The sequence below is a fragment of the Hordeum vulgare genome, chromosome 1H (assembly GCF_904849725.1).
Source record: "Hordeum vulgare subsp. vulgare chromosome 1H, MorexV3_pseudomolecules_assembly, whole genome shotgun sequence".
Classification (NCBI taxonomy): Eukaryota; Viridiplantae; Streptophyta; class Magnoliopsida; order Poales; family Poaceae; genus Hordeum; species Hordeum vulgare.
Genome location: NC_058518.1, coordinates 504,185,541 through 504,199,133, shown reverse-complemented (window position 1 = coordinate 504,199,133; position 13,593 = coordinate 504,185,541). Strand labels below are relative to the sequence as shown.

The 13,593-nt window shown below is 40.2% G+C and overlaps 1 protein-coding gene across 1 annotated transcript; it reads right to left on the bottom strand.

Annotated features, from left to right (window-relative positions):
- Positions 1 to 2,230: 2,230 nt before the first annotated feature.
- Positions 2,231 to 12,823, bottom strand: LOC123420085 (probable inactive methyltransferase Os04g0175900). Its single transcript, XM_045107269.1, has 4 exons — positions 12,363 to 12,823; positions 11,940 to 12,250; positions 3,138 to 3,202; positions 2,231 to 2,672 (listed from the first exon to the last, which is right to left on the bottom strand). Exons 1-4 carry the CDS (start codon positions 12,785 to 12,787, stop codon positions 2,373 to 2,375), a joined length of 1,101 nt encoding a protein of 366 aa, XP_044963204.1. The 5' UTR covers positions 12,788 to 12,823; the 3' UTR covers positions 2,231 to 2,372.
- Between the last annotated feature and the right edge of the window lie 770 nt (positions 12,824 to 13,593).

Below are 13,593 nucleotides of genomic sequence, written 5' to 3'. Positions count from 1 at the left end.
CTTAGTCATTTTCCCACATAATCTTTTTTTCCAAAGCCTCATACACAAAATCGGTGCCACCAACTTTCCCATTTCGGCACTATCGATTTTCATCTCATACAAAACCCTAGCCATAGCCACCAAATCGATGCAGCCGAAACCATATCGGTGCTACCGAGTTTAGGTGACCAACTTTCTGTTGCCTCGGTACACAAAATCAAAATTTCCGAGTTTGGGTATCGGTGTCACCGAGTTGTCTCGTCTGACCATTAGCCACCTTTTCGGTGCCACCGACTTGTGTATATCGGTTCCACCGAGATTAAAAAGTTGTTGTCTTTAGTGCAAATCCATATCACCGAGTTTATGACTTCGGTGTCACCGGGTTCCCCGCTTTATGTTGTTGCCTATATATACCGATCCATCCATCTCTCATTCGTGGGAGAAGCACTCAGAACACACACTTCATTGTCAGATCCATTTTCTGAAAGAGAGTCACCTACTCATGTGTTGAAATCAAGATATTCCAATCCAACCATTTGAAACTTGATCCCTAGCCTCCTCAAACTGCTTTCCACCAAATCAATCTCTTCTACCCATGTCTATTATGTGAGAGAGTGATTTTGTGTTGAGGAGACTATCTTTAGAAGCACAATAGCAAGTAGTTCATCGTTCTACCACATCTATTACCTTTTGGAGGGTCGTCCCTCCTAGATTGGTTAGGTGTCGCTTGGAAGCCTCCTACTTCGTGTTGTGGAGTTGAACCAAGATGTTTGTAACAGCAAGGAGATCGCCTACTTCGTGAAGATCTACCGTGAGTGAGGCTAGTCCTGTGTGGACGCAAGCGGTGCTGGAATAGACAAGGCCGCTTCTTCGTGGACCCCTTGTGGGTGGAGCCCTCCGTGAACTCTCACAGTCCTTACCCCGCGTGGGTTGATATCTCCAGTAACATGGACGTACGATAGCGACACCTATCGAAACCATGCAAAAAATCGCCATGTCAACCTCATGTGTTTGATCTCCCTTGCTCATTTACTTTACACTTGCATGTTTCACTCTATACTCTTAGAACTACATGTGTAGATAGTACTTGACTTGCAATAACTGTCAAAACTGACCCTCAACCAAAAGTAGGAAAATGTTAAGTTTTTATCCGGTTAAGTAGTCTAATCACCCCCCCTCCTCTAGACATACTTTCGATCCTATAACCGGAGACTATTTTTTAAAAATTAATGAATGTGGAAATTTGCATTTATCGGCTCTGTATCAACGTGAGTGTGTGTTTTAATGAACCACATTGGAGATGTCCTAAGAACACAAAACCCTACGACAACAATTTTTATTGGTAAACGCTTTCACCCGGCGTGTCAGTCGAATCGTTCGGCTGGTCGCGCGCGGGCCGCGCGCCTCGCTCGCAGATGCTTGCAACATTTTTCCGTCAGATTTACTGCAACCGTGTTTTTTTATACAAACGTTTACCATGCAACTTTTTTCTTATGTAAATTTGTTGCAACCAACGTTATATTTGCTGTAAGCGTTTTTTTCCTACATTTGTCCAGTAAAAAAGCTGCATATACGTTTGGTTGCAACTCCAGTTCGTCGGATTTTTTGTTACAATCGATGTTTTTTACTTTTGCTACAACCGTGTTAAGTTTTGATATAACCGGCATCATTTTTTTGCTGCAACCGTTTACTAAAAAAGTTGCATACACGTTCACGTAGATATTTGTTACAACCGGCGTTTGACTTTTGTTACCACGCACTATCAGCTTCTTTTTTTGCTATGATCACGTATATATTTTTTTTCTAATAAATTTTATTTTTTGTTGCAACCGTTGAAAAAATTGCTGCATCGCGTCGAAATTTTGCTACATCGAAGGAAAAAAATGTTGCATGAAGATCCAATGGTGCGGACGCGCTGGGGTTGGTGGATCGTGCGACCCGCGCGCGGCCGGCCGAAAGTTCCGACCGGCGCTCCGGCGCAGAGCACTGTCCTTTTTTATTACATTAATGGGGAATACCATAGGGCATCAATATGTTACCAGAGTAGTGTTCGAAAAAAAAATGTTATCGGAATACAACCCTGACGCCGCGTTGCTTAACACGTCCAACAATATTATAATAAATGACACAGACAACTACTCCATTCGTTCCTAAATATAAGTCTTTTAAGGGATTTCACTAGGGTCTACATACGAAGCAAAATGAGTGAACATATAGTCTAAAATATATCTATATACATCCGTATGTAGTCTTTTAATGAAACCTCTGAAAAGACTTATATTTAGGAACGGAGGGAGTACAAGGTATAAACTCACATACATTACACATTCAAAAAATAAAAACTCGCATACATTACCAATAGTTATCAACGTAGCCATGGACGTTCATGCTTACTACTTTGTAAACTCGAGAGCCCAAAAGTTCCCGAAAATGTAGGTTGACTGGAAAGTTCCGCTGAAACCTGACTGCCTAGCCAGCTTGAGAAACTCCTCCTCAGTTCTCTCCTTTCCTCCCTCGGAGTTGTTTAACATCATCACGTCTAGAATGAAGAGATTTTGTGCTGCTCGTGTCACCTCTGGGGTACCCGGCAAAACAAACTCAACGGCAATCAGCCGTCCCTTGTCTGAGAGAGCTCCGTGACAGTTTTTTAGAAGCCTGATGCAGTCATTGTCATCCAGAATATGGAGTACTGTCTGTATGTACATGCAGGAAATATTAAGTGTCTGGTATATGATACGTATGTATTATTGATTATCTTTTGCACTGACTAAATGGTAATGGGAATAGGATGTTTCAGCACCACATTTGGCCGGCTCATTAATTGCCGACCAATGCATTACACTGAAGGAAAAAAACATTCTTGGTAATAAGATATACAAGGAGCAAACCGGTTGTTTGATCACTTGTGGCTATGCGATAGAGCCACCTTAATTGTGCTTATATGTGTTTTTCATTACTTTGCCAGTAATTATTAGAATTACGTGCAGTAACAACCGTTTGTATCTGTAGTAAGGACGTTTCTTGAAGAAAACAAATGTTGATGAACAGCATATTCATATGAAACATTGAGGTTGTCACATGCATCTATACTGTTTTGCGTGATATTAAATTTCTGCAGTAGCTAAAGAAGTTATGTTGATATGATAGTCAGACTGTACCTTTAAAAGAACTGCATCCCCAGAGGGAACGTAGTCGAACATATTTCCAGCTATATGTTCCACACCTGCAATGAGTCGACATTATTAAAGAAAACATTTAATATCCTCAATGGGAGACATAAATGAAAGAAAAACAGGAAAAAAAGAAAAAAAAAAGATACAACTAGTATAAGCCAAGTACAGGTGAAACATAAGAACAAGGAAACACAAGAAAGTTACAAGAATGAGTTTTTGTTTTGACAACACATACTTCTTCCTTTTAGGCCCTGTTCGAAATGGGTGTAAACTTTTACCCCTGTATTTATTTTACAAATGTAAATTACTAATCATCTCTTGTTTCTTATCTAAAATGAAAACGACAGGACCAGATCCGTATTCTATATCGGTGAGAAAGTGAAAAAAACTTCAAAGTTGACATTCTTTCTCAGTAGAATTCCATGGAACCGAAGAAATCCAAGGTATTTCTTTGGAGTTGGATGGGCTACCTATAAGTATGTTAAGTGGAAGCACATGTTCACATGCGTGTTGACCTAGAGTCTTTGATACATCGGATTAGAGCTTTTTTTAAAAAAAATTCATGGGGGAGTTTCTTTCCCACAACACAACGGTGGGCACCCTCAAGCACTCGACTGCAACAGTCAGCCGAGGCCAAGCCATGACAGTGTATCCTCGACGCAATCGAAAGGCACCGGCTAACTAGGACGGCACAACTCCGCGACATCACCGATGTCATAAGGTACATATTGCACAATATCACCTATGTCATGGGTACAGATTGCATAACATCGCAACAACATCAATGTTATGGCGTACAGACTGCACAATAACATCAATGTTACGGGGTACAGTCAACAGGCCACGCCAGGCCGAGACGTCGGTCAAAGGGCATCACCCAAACGCCCTAGAGTACACCCAAGCCATCGCGACGACCGGGGTATGAAGACAACGCCGAGATGGAAACGACGTGAAGCATCGCCGCTGTCTCGTCCAGCAGCAGCCGACCGATCATGGATTTCTCCCATCCCCGGTCACATCCTTCACGCGAAGAGCATTGCAGAACAGCCGCCAAAAGCGCCGGGCAGGCAGGCACCTTGATGTCGAGGGCACCGGTGAAGACCACTCCCCACTGGTGAGGCTCCTCCAGCAGGAAATGGGAGGTGGAGGCCTCCACGGCAGGAGCCACGACGCCAACTTCGTTGGTGAGCGCACGTAGAAGCAGGGCGAAGACACAACATGGGGGTGGTGGAGGAGGAAGATGCGGAGCACTGCAGTACGCGGCGGCGAGCTATTGAGGGCGAAAGGCGTCGAGCACGGGAGACGGAGGCGTAGTGCCCAGCCATGGAGGCAATGGCAGATGGAGCCCCTGCAAACGCACCAGCGACAGACGTGGCGGATATGAGGGGGGGGGAGGAACGAAACCGCCCCGTAGCTACCATCCCTGGGTTTTCCCCGTGTCAGCCCTCCAACAGCGGCGCAGGAGGGAGTGATGGTGGAGAGGGGGCGCGGGATTCCCCCGTGTCGTCAGGCCCGGGCGATGTGGGGGTAAGGGACCAGGTCCATCGTCCCCGAAGCGCTCGATTTGGATATCTGGAGGTGGCTGAAGTCGCAGGAGAAAAAGCAGAGCAAGGCCACATCGCCATCGTCCGTCGCATCGACGGAGAGGGGAAAGCGGCGTGGAGTGGTGGGCTGCGAAGAACCAACAGGAGCGGGCCCATTGGTGGCACGTCGTCACGCACGCCCAAGACGGACTACCAGAGCACGGGAGGCCGGCGCTGCGTCCCCAAGAGGAGCAATGCCACTGCCGCCGTCACCTCGAGCAGGGCCAGATCCAGATCTGGCCACGGACGCTTGCCGCCCACCCGAGTCACCGCGACGAGACGCGGCCGCGAAAGCCCCATCGCCGTCGTCCCTGGGTACGCACGGCTTAGCCGACGTCCCCTCCGACGGTGGCGAAGCATGGAAGGGGTGTTGCCCATAAAAGAATTTTAGAAAATTTTCAAGGACCTATGTAGGTGGTGACATGATAAGATGGTGGTGAAAAGTTTAGTCCCATCCTGCTAGTGTACAAGAAGTTGGACCCTTTTATAAGGATCTCTATTCTACATGTTATTGAAGAGTGAGAAGAGAAGATTCCCTCGCACACTCCTCCTTCGTCGCCTGCCCCACCGTAGGAATGAGCCGAGCCGAGCCTCAGACCTACGCGTTTATTTTTGCCGGTCAGAAACGAAGAATACATAACGGATTGGGCTGTTACCGACTCGGACGTAGGTAGGTTCATCCCACGTCTCTCCGCCCGGCCGCCTATATAAGCAGGGCTAACGCCAACCCTAACTGTCATGAGAATCTGATCACATCTGCCTCACGCGCTCGTTCCTTTTGCTGCTGCTGCCGTCGGCGACTCCGTCCCGTTCACCGCGTACACGGTCGACGGGAGAGCAGGCCTCCGAAACCCCGCCTCTTCGGTTCCTGTACGGGAGAGGGGCGATTAGGTTTTTGGGGAGCGGTCACGCGACTGCTCGCCTCCGTCCGTCTGCTTCGTCTACGTCCACGTCGTCCTCGTCATCGCCATGGCTGAACCATCTGATGCCGATCGTCTCGCCCTTGAAGCTGAGAAGAAGAGGGCAGAGGATGCTACGACTGCGTCCACCGCCAATCCGCTGCTACGGCCAATTGGCCTAGTGGAGGGTATAACTCGTTTATCCCATTCCTGTTCGTTTCAATCATAGCAATACTACTCGCATGCATAGATGTATCAATTATGTGTGTAGTATGTGCTTGATTAGTTCATGTTCAGTATGTCATTAGTCTAGTCAATGCCATGCTAGTTATTATCTCGTGGATTAATCTACTCGGAAAATTGTCTATTTACTCAACAATCTAAAAACCTAATGTGTGTAGGAATTTTTCGATAATGGTTTTGCTGCTGCACAGAAACCAGATAAGTTTACCGATACTTATTTCAAGCGTTGGCAAACGAGAACCACCTTATGGCTCACGGCTATGAACGTGTTCTGGGTAGCCGGTGTCACTCCCACGAAAATGATCTCTCCTAAACAGGAGAAGATGTTCGCGGAGGCCACCGTCCTATTCCTTGGAGCAGTTATAAGCGTGATCGGAGATAAGGTGGTTGATGCATATTTACACATGCATGTTGCCAAGGATCTGTTGGAGGCGCTCGAATCTTAATTCGGGGCCACCGATGCTGGAAGTGAGATGTATGTTATGGAGCAGTTCCACGATTACAAAATGGTTGACAACCGTTCTGTATTGGAACAGGCTGATGAGATACTATGCATAACTAAAGAACTTGAGGTTCTTAAGTGCAATTTGCTGGGCAAGTTTGTCGCGGGTTTTATAATTGCCAAGCTCCTTAATTCCTGGAGGAACTTTGCTACTACTCTGAAACATCAGAGGCGTGAGTTCTCAGTAGAGGACATCATCGGCCATCTGAGTGTTGAGGAGAATTCGAGAGCAAAGGACTCCAATAGAAAAGCGGTTGAAAGTTCTTCTGTTGCCAATATGGTACATGGGAGGAACTTCAATTCTCACAAGTCCAAGGGAAAGAATTCCGTCCAACAGAATACCGACTTCAAGAAGAAGGGAAAGAAGACCTTCAAGAAGAATAAGAAGGGAGAGGGCTGCTTTACTTGTGGTTTAGATGAACATTGGGCGAACAAGTGTCCAAACAAGTATAAGAAGCCGGCGCAGGACTCCAAGTCTGCCAATATGATTATGGGCAACAATGAAAGTGGTGCATCTGGGTACGGTAATTTATTTACTGTATTTTGAGTTTGTCAGTCCACCGATTGGTGGGTGGACATGGGTGCAAATATTCATGTGTGTGCTGACATCTCATTTTTCTCTTCTTATCAGGCCACAGGTCGCGGGTCCGTATTGATGGGGAATGGCGCGAGTGCTTCTGTTCTTGGTGTTGGCACGGTCGATCTGAAGTTTACTTGGGGAAGGATCGTGCAGCTGAAGAACGTGCAGCATGTCCCCGACATCAAGAAGAACCTCGTTAGTGGCTCCCTTCTGTGTAGAGAAGGGTTTAAGTTGGTATTCGAGTCTAATAAAGTAGTTACTACGAAATATGGACTTTTTGTTGGTAAAGGTTATGAATGCGGAGGTCTGTTCCGCCTTTCTCTTGCATATTTTCTAATAAAGTTGTGAACAATATTCATTCAAGTGTTAATAAATCTGAAGTTTGGCATTCACGTCTTTGTCACATAAGTTTCGGTGTTATGTCACGGCTAGCAAAACTGAATTTAATCCCGACTTTCAATTTAGCCAAAGGTTTTAAGTGTCATTCGTGTGTGCAAGTAAAGCAACCTTGCAAGCCTCACAAGCCTGCAGAGGAGAGACACTTGACATCATTAGAACTCATACATTCTGATCTTTGTGAAATGAATGGTGTGTGGACTAAAGATGAAAAGAAATATTTCATGATATTGATAGATGATTCTACTAAATATTGCTATGTGTATCTGTTAAATACTAAAGATGAGGCTCTACACTACTTTTGTTTCTTTTCTTTCTTTCTTTTGTCTCTTTCTTCCTTTTGTTTCTTTCTTTCTTTTGTTCTTTTCTTTTTCTTTTTCTTTCTTCAGTTTGCCGAAGCCTGTTTTTCTTCTCAAACCTGTTTTTTCTGGTTCGCTAGTCAGTTTCGTACGTTATATTTGGTTTTTAATTGTTTTTCTTTGTTCTTTTTATTATTATTTTGCTAGTTTTTGTGTCAAAACATGTGAAATTTATTTTATTAAAATAGATGAACCTTTTCAAATCCATGGTTATTTTTTCATTCAAATTAGATGAACTTTTTTCAACTCGATTAAACATTACCCATATATTTTTTTTTGAAGAATGATGAAGGATTATAAAATTTAAAAATAAAACAAAAATTGATAAACTTTTTCCAAATTTATTCATGACTAATGAACCTTTTCTATTTTGTGAACTTTTCTTAAAAAATGTTGAAATTGTTTCATGATCATTGAAAATTTATTCCATTTTATGTTTTCTTTTTCAATTAACTAATACTATGTACACATTTACATTTTACTAAGATAATGGTTAAGCAACACTGTCTTCTGGTAGTTGACAACATAGCGAGTTTGTTCTATTGGTTGTTACGTTAGGTTCGATCTTGTGGTGTCGAGTTTGGATCCCAGCTCTCCCAGAGTATCGGTTAGATTTAATGTCTTTTTTTCTTAACATTTCCTTTTTCAAGCAGGTTTCTGGGTCAGCTCGTTACGCATCACGTGCGAGCGCTAGTAGCGTCAACCAGCTTATAGAGCACCGATTAGAAGTTTTCCGCACCTCTCGTACACACCGGACAATAATATGCAACCTACTTTTATTTACTCAATTGGAGGTTCTTTTTTTGTTTGATTGACATGTGCCTTGAATATTAGGAAACAAGCCCCCAAAAAGAAGAAAATGAACTTGGCCAATCTAAACTTACGGGCAAAAGAACGACAAATCCTATTTGCCGCTCATTGCGACAAGTTGTCCCTGTTTCACAGAAGCGAGCGACTGACCTTTCTGGTATGGTCGGCCTGTTTACCGTTTTAGCTATAACGGTTTTAGGAACCTTCTATGATGTTTCTAGCCTTTTTTTTCTGGTTTGGCAACCTTCTAGAAGGTTCATGAACCGTTTTATTCTGTTTTAGTTTCTTTTTCGTATCTCATTTTTCTTTTTATCATCATTTTCGTTTTTCTTTTCTATTTTATGTTTCTTTTTTACTTGTTATTTTTTCCCTTTTTAAAATTATTTTCTGTTTTTCAAAAACTGTTCTTAAATTTTGAAATGTTTGAATGTTATAAATTATGTGCGTATTTTTGAAACAAACATTTGTCTTCAAATTTTCTTCAGATATTCCAAAAAAAATTCAATTTTCAAAATTTGTTTGCTTATTTTCTGAACAGGTTCGATAATTAGGAAAACAGTAGAATTTCAAAAACTGCTTGCATTTTAAAATTTATTTAACAGATTAAAAAAATGTTGAAGGAGTTCACAAAAAATGTTCAAGGATTTCAAAGAAAATGTTCCCCTTTTCAAGAATTGTTCAAGGATTTAAAAAGAACTGTTCCCAATTTTCAAACAAATGTTCACACATTTAAAACATTTACGCGTTTCAAAACTTGTTCACCAATTCAAGAAAAGTGTTCACAAATTAAAACAATCTTCGGGAACTTAAAAGAAATGTTCATGTTTTTCAAAATTGTTCATAATTTCGAAACAAATCATTTTTTCACAATTTATTCATTGTTTAAAAAGTGTTTATCGGGAAATTTTATTTTTAGTAGTTTTCTAATTGTTCATAATTTCTAAAAATAAGTTCATGTTCTCACTTTTATAGTTGTTTTTCCAAAAAATATATTGTTGCCAAACTGTTTTCAGAAATTTAAAAAATGCTTGCACTTTTACAAATATACACTTTCAAAAAAAGTACACTTTTTCGAAAAAAGAACTATCACCACAGTATTTATTCTAGTTCTCCATAAATATCTTATTCAAACTCGCTAGAGTAGAGCAGTCCGATTCTGCACTACGTTAATTCTTTAGGGCGCTCTGTAACATAAACATCAAAACTTGTCTCGTGGAGTGGCTATGTGCTCGCATTCAGAAACGGCAGGTCAAGTGTTCGAATCCTAGCATCGCGCTGCAGCTTGATAGCCCGGCCTAGACGCGTTGTCGCCTGTGTTTGGCGCCACCAATTGGACGCAACGAGCATCATATTAGGGTCTCCCAAAAAGAAGAACTCCCAGTAAAAAGCACTAAGTTCTTTGTGGACTAAGAAACAAATGTCTCTGTTTATTCGATATGACTATTTTTTGTTAGATAAATAATATAATTTGGAAAAATATTCAAGTAATTGTTAAAACAGTTCTTGTTGCATTTAAAAAAATATTGTAAATAAAATGATATGCATTTTTATATATTATATATATATATATATATTCAAATACCAATTCATAAATACTGTTTTAATTATACATAGTTTTTAATATAAATGGCTCCGTTTATTCGATATGATATCCTATTTTTTGTTAGATAACTAATATAATTTGAAAAAATATTCAAGTATTTGTTAAAACAGTTCTTGTTTTATTTTAAAAAAATATTGTAAATAAAATGGTATGCATTTTATATTATATTTATATATTCAAATACCAATTCATAAATACTGTTTTAATTATACATAGTTTTTAATATAAATGGCTCCGTTTATTCGATATGATATCCTATTTTTTGTTAGATAACTAATATAATTTGAAAAAATATTCAAGTAATTGTTAAAACAGTTCTTGTTTTATTTTAAAAAAATATTGTAAATAAAATGGTATGCATTTTATTATATATATATATATATATATATATATATATATATATATATATATATATATATATTCAAATTACAATTCATAAATACTGTTTTAATTATACATAGTTTTTAATATAAATGTCTCCGTTTATTCGATATGATATCCTATTTTTTGTTAGATAACTAATATAATTTGGAAAAATATTCAAGTAATTGTTAAAACAGTTCTTGTTTTATTTAAAAAATATTGTAAATAAAATGGTATCCATTTTTATATTATATATATATATGTATATATATATATATGTATATATATATTCAAATTACAATTCATAAATACTGTTTTAGTTATACATAGTTTTTAATAATTATATACACATTTTTAATAATTTCATTGGTATGTTGCTTAGGAATTGCTTAAAATTTATTTTTTCATAAATTTGCAAACTTTTTATCTAAAATATTTTTATAAATATATATGCCATGAGTGAAAGTTATACATAAGTGAATATTAGTAAAAAGTAGTTTTATTCATAATTTTGTAAAACTAATACACAAGCCACTTGCACATATTTGTTTTTTTCATTTACTAAGCAATTGAATGTTTGTTGTTTACTAAATTTTTTAAATATATTCCACACGTAAATAAGTAAATATTTTTAAATATAATATATATATTTAGTGAATAAGTTATTTTATTTTGATGTGCAATTTTTATGAAACACCAATGTTTGAAATTCACTTTTATTGTTGTGACTATAATTTACAAACCTTTTACAAATTTCTGAAAAAAGCTAGTATGTGCAGCATAGGCCGCACAGACTGTAGCCCATTTAAATGACACGGGCGTGCTCCTCTTCAAGACATGGGTTGTCATATCCATACTCGTCACAATAAACATGTGGCGCAGTTGCAAAGACAACCAGCTCGGGAACGTCTGGTCGCTGCTTTTACTCGCTGGGGGTCAGTGTTAATAGAGCAATTTTAACTTCCTGGTGACAGGTGGGACCCACAGGTCAACATAAAAGTAATACACACATGTTATACAGACATAATTCCTATGTCCCAAAATTCTTGTCTTATATTTGTTTAGATATGAATGTATCTAATCAAGTTTTAGTATTTAAATACATCTATTTTTAGACAAAGCTAAGACAAATTTCTTGAAACGAAGGGATTAGTATGCTGTTCAGCGGATCCCATGTCAAGCCATGCATGCCAAGCAATATACAGTGCCACGTAAGCATATTTTACATTTACTGTTGGAACTAGAATCATATTTGCATTCTCGTGTCAAAGTTTTTAAAAACAGTTCGATGTGTACTATAAACTTCTTCTTTATTAATGAATGAGGAAAATCTTTTACCTTGTTATTAAAAAAAAACAGTTCGGTGCGTTTTCGAAGTTCATGCCCTTCGGATCTTCACCAAATATAGCTAAACAAGTGTTGATGCAGTGAATGAAAGAACCAACGTACCTGGAATAGACGGCGCTAGGGAGATAGCGTAAGGAAGGTCAAAGTTGATGCCTCTGATATGCTTGTACGTGGAGGTGACCATCTTCAGGGTGGCACCTGTCCCGCCACCAACGTCGACGAGCACACTGATGTCGTCGAATCCATGGAAACGCTCGAGCAGCTTGCTGGTAACCATCGCTGAGATCTGCACCATGGCCTTGTCGAACACCCCACTTAGCCGAGGTGTCCTCCCGAAGTGCTCCACCATGGTGACCCCGTGCGTCCTCCCAAACGCTGTTTGCCCGCCTTCCACTGCCGCCCCGAGCTGCTGCCTTTGAATCGTGTATGCGTACCACGCATGGCGATGTTAGATTCACAAAACCGCGAAGAGAAAAAAGATTGTAATGAAAGTCATTCGTAGTCATAGGACATAGTCATGCTTACCAGGCCGTCAAGCAGTCCTGGTCCGTGGTGAACATAGCGTACGGTGCCAGCGACGACCCGCCGTGATTGATGGCGAGCCACCGACACACTGGCGCCGGCGTGTACTGCCGGATCGTCTCACCGTGCGCACCCGTCTCCGTCAAGCACCTCACGACATCGAATGAGGCAAGCAGCCGCAGGATACGGTCCACCGAAGCCACCCCGTCGGTCTTGTCTACAGCTGGAAGCCCTGCGGCCAGTTCGTCCGCTGTAAGCGCCCGACCGCCAGCGTTGCTGAGCGCGTCGAAGAGGCCCAGCTCGATGGCTGCTTTCAGGGTCATGGACACAGCAAAGCTGGTGATGAGGCCCCATGCATGTAACCATGTCTCCTCCTCCTCGTCACCAGCCAGGTTACTCCTACTTCCACTCAAAGTAGTGTTCTCCATTGGTTCCTGTGTCTACCTAGCTTCTATACTTCATGTGTGCGCACGGAAGAAGATAACTATATATATAGTGAGAAACCACATCCAGCTCTGCCTATAAATAATTAAAACATACCGAAGAAAGTTAACTTTCTGAATGTTTAATTCTTACACATTTTTCTTTTTTGCCGTAACTCTAAGAATTTGGGAAAGAATGGTGTGTTTGGTCTTCTCCTGTCAAAGAACGTTTGACAGCTATGTAATCTACCACGGGTTTACTTTTCCACTTTAGCTATAGTAGCAAAAGGGCCCGTGCGTTGCAACGGAGAAAAAAATATCACACATTCTTAATTTCTAAAAAATGGTTTATAATTTGAGTGCTTGTACCTACATGCCAAGCAAAGATGATCTTAGCCTACAAAATCTCAGTTCGAGATTTCACAAATCTTCTATTTAAACACAGCTTGCATGTAGATTTAATACGTACAAAGAAATGGACAATTGATCTTCAATTTCGTCTCCAGTCCTGGTTTGGCTGAGATGTTCATCCACAATCCGTATCGGTTCCGGTATGAAAAAAAGACCGATAACGCATTATTGATTAAAATTGCCTAGATCAATAGTATCTTTGTTAAATAGTTAAGATGCAAAACAACATCATATTCGGATTATACGTATTTTTTTAATCAAATACATATATAACATGTTAAATTTGAAGTTACGATTTAAAAGGTATGAGTATTTAAAAAAAGTATTTGATATGTACTGCGGGTTTAATGTTAGAAACATCAGTTTTTTATTTATAAAATAGCAAAACGGATTAAGAACAT

Coding starts and splice junctions, on each gene's coding strand:
- LOC123420085 (XM_045107269.1), bottom strand. CDS start 12,787: ATGGAGAACACTACTTTGAGTGGAAGTAGGAGTAACCTGGCTGGTGAC. Junction 12,251..12,362: donor CAGGACTGCTTGACGGCCTG/GTAAGCATGACT, acceptor CACGATTCAAAG/GCAGCAGCTCGGGGCGGCAG. Junction 2,673..3,137: donor GGGATGCAGTTCTTTTAAAG/GTACAGTCTGAC, acceptor ATGTACATACAG/ACAGTACTCCATATTCTGGA.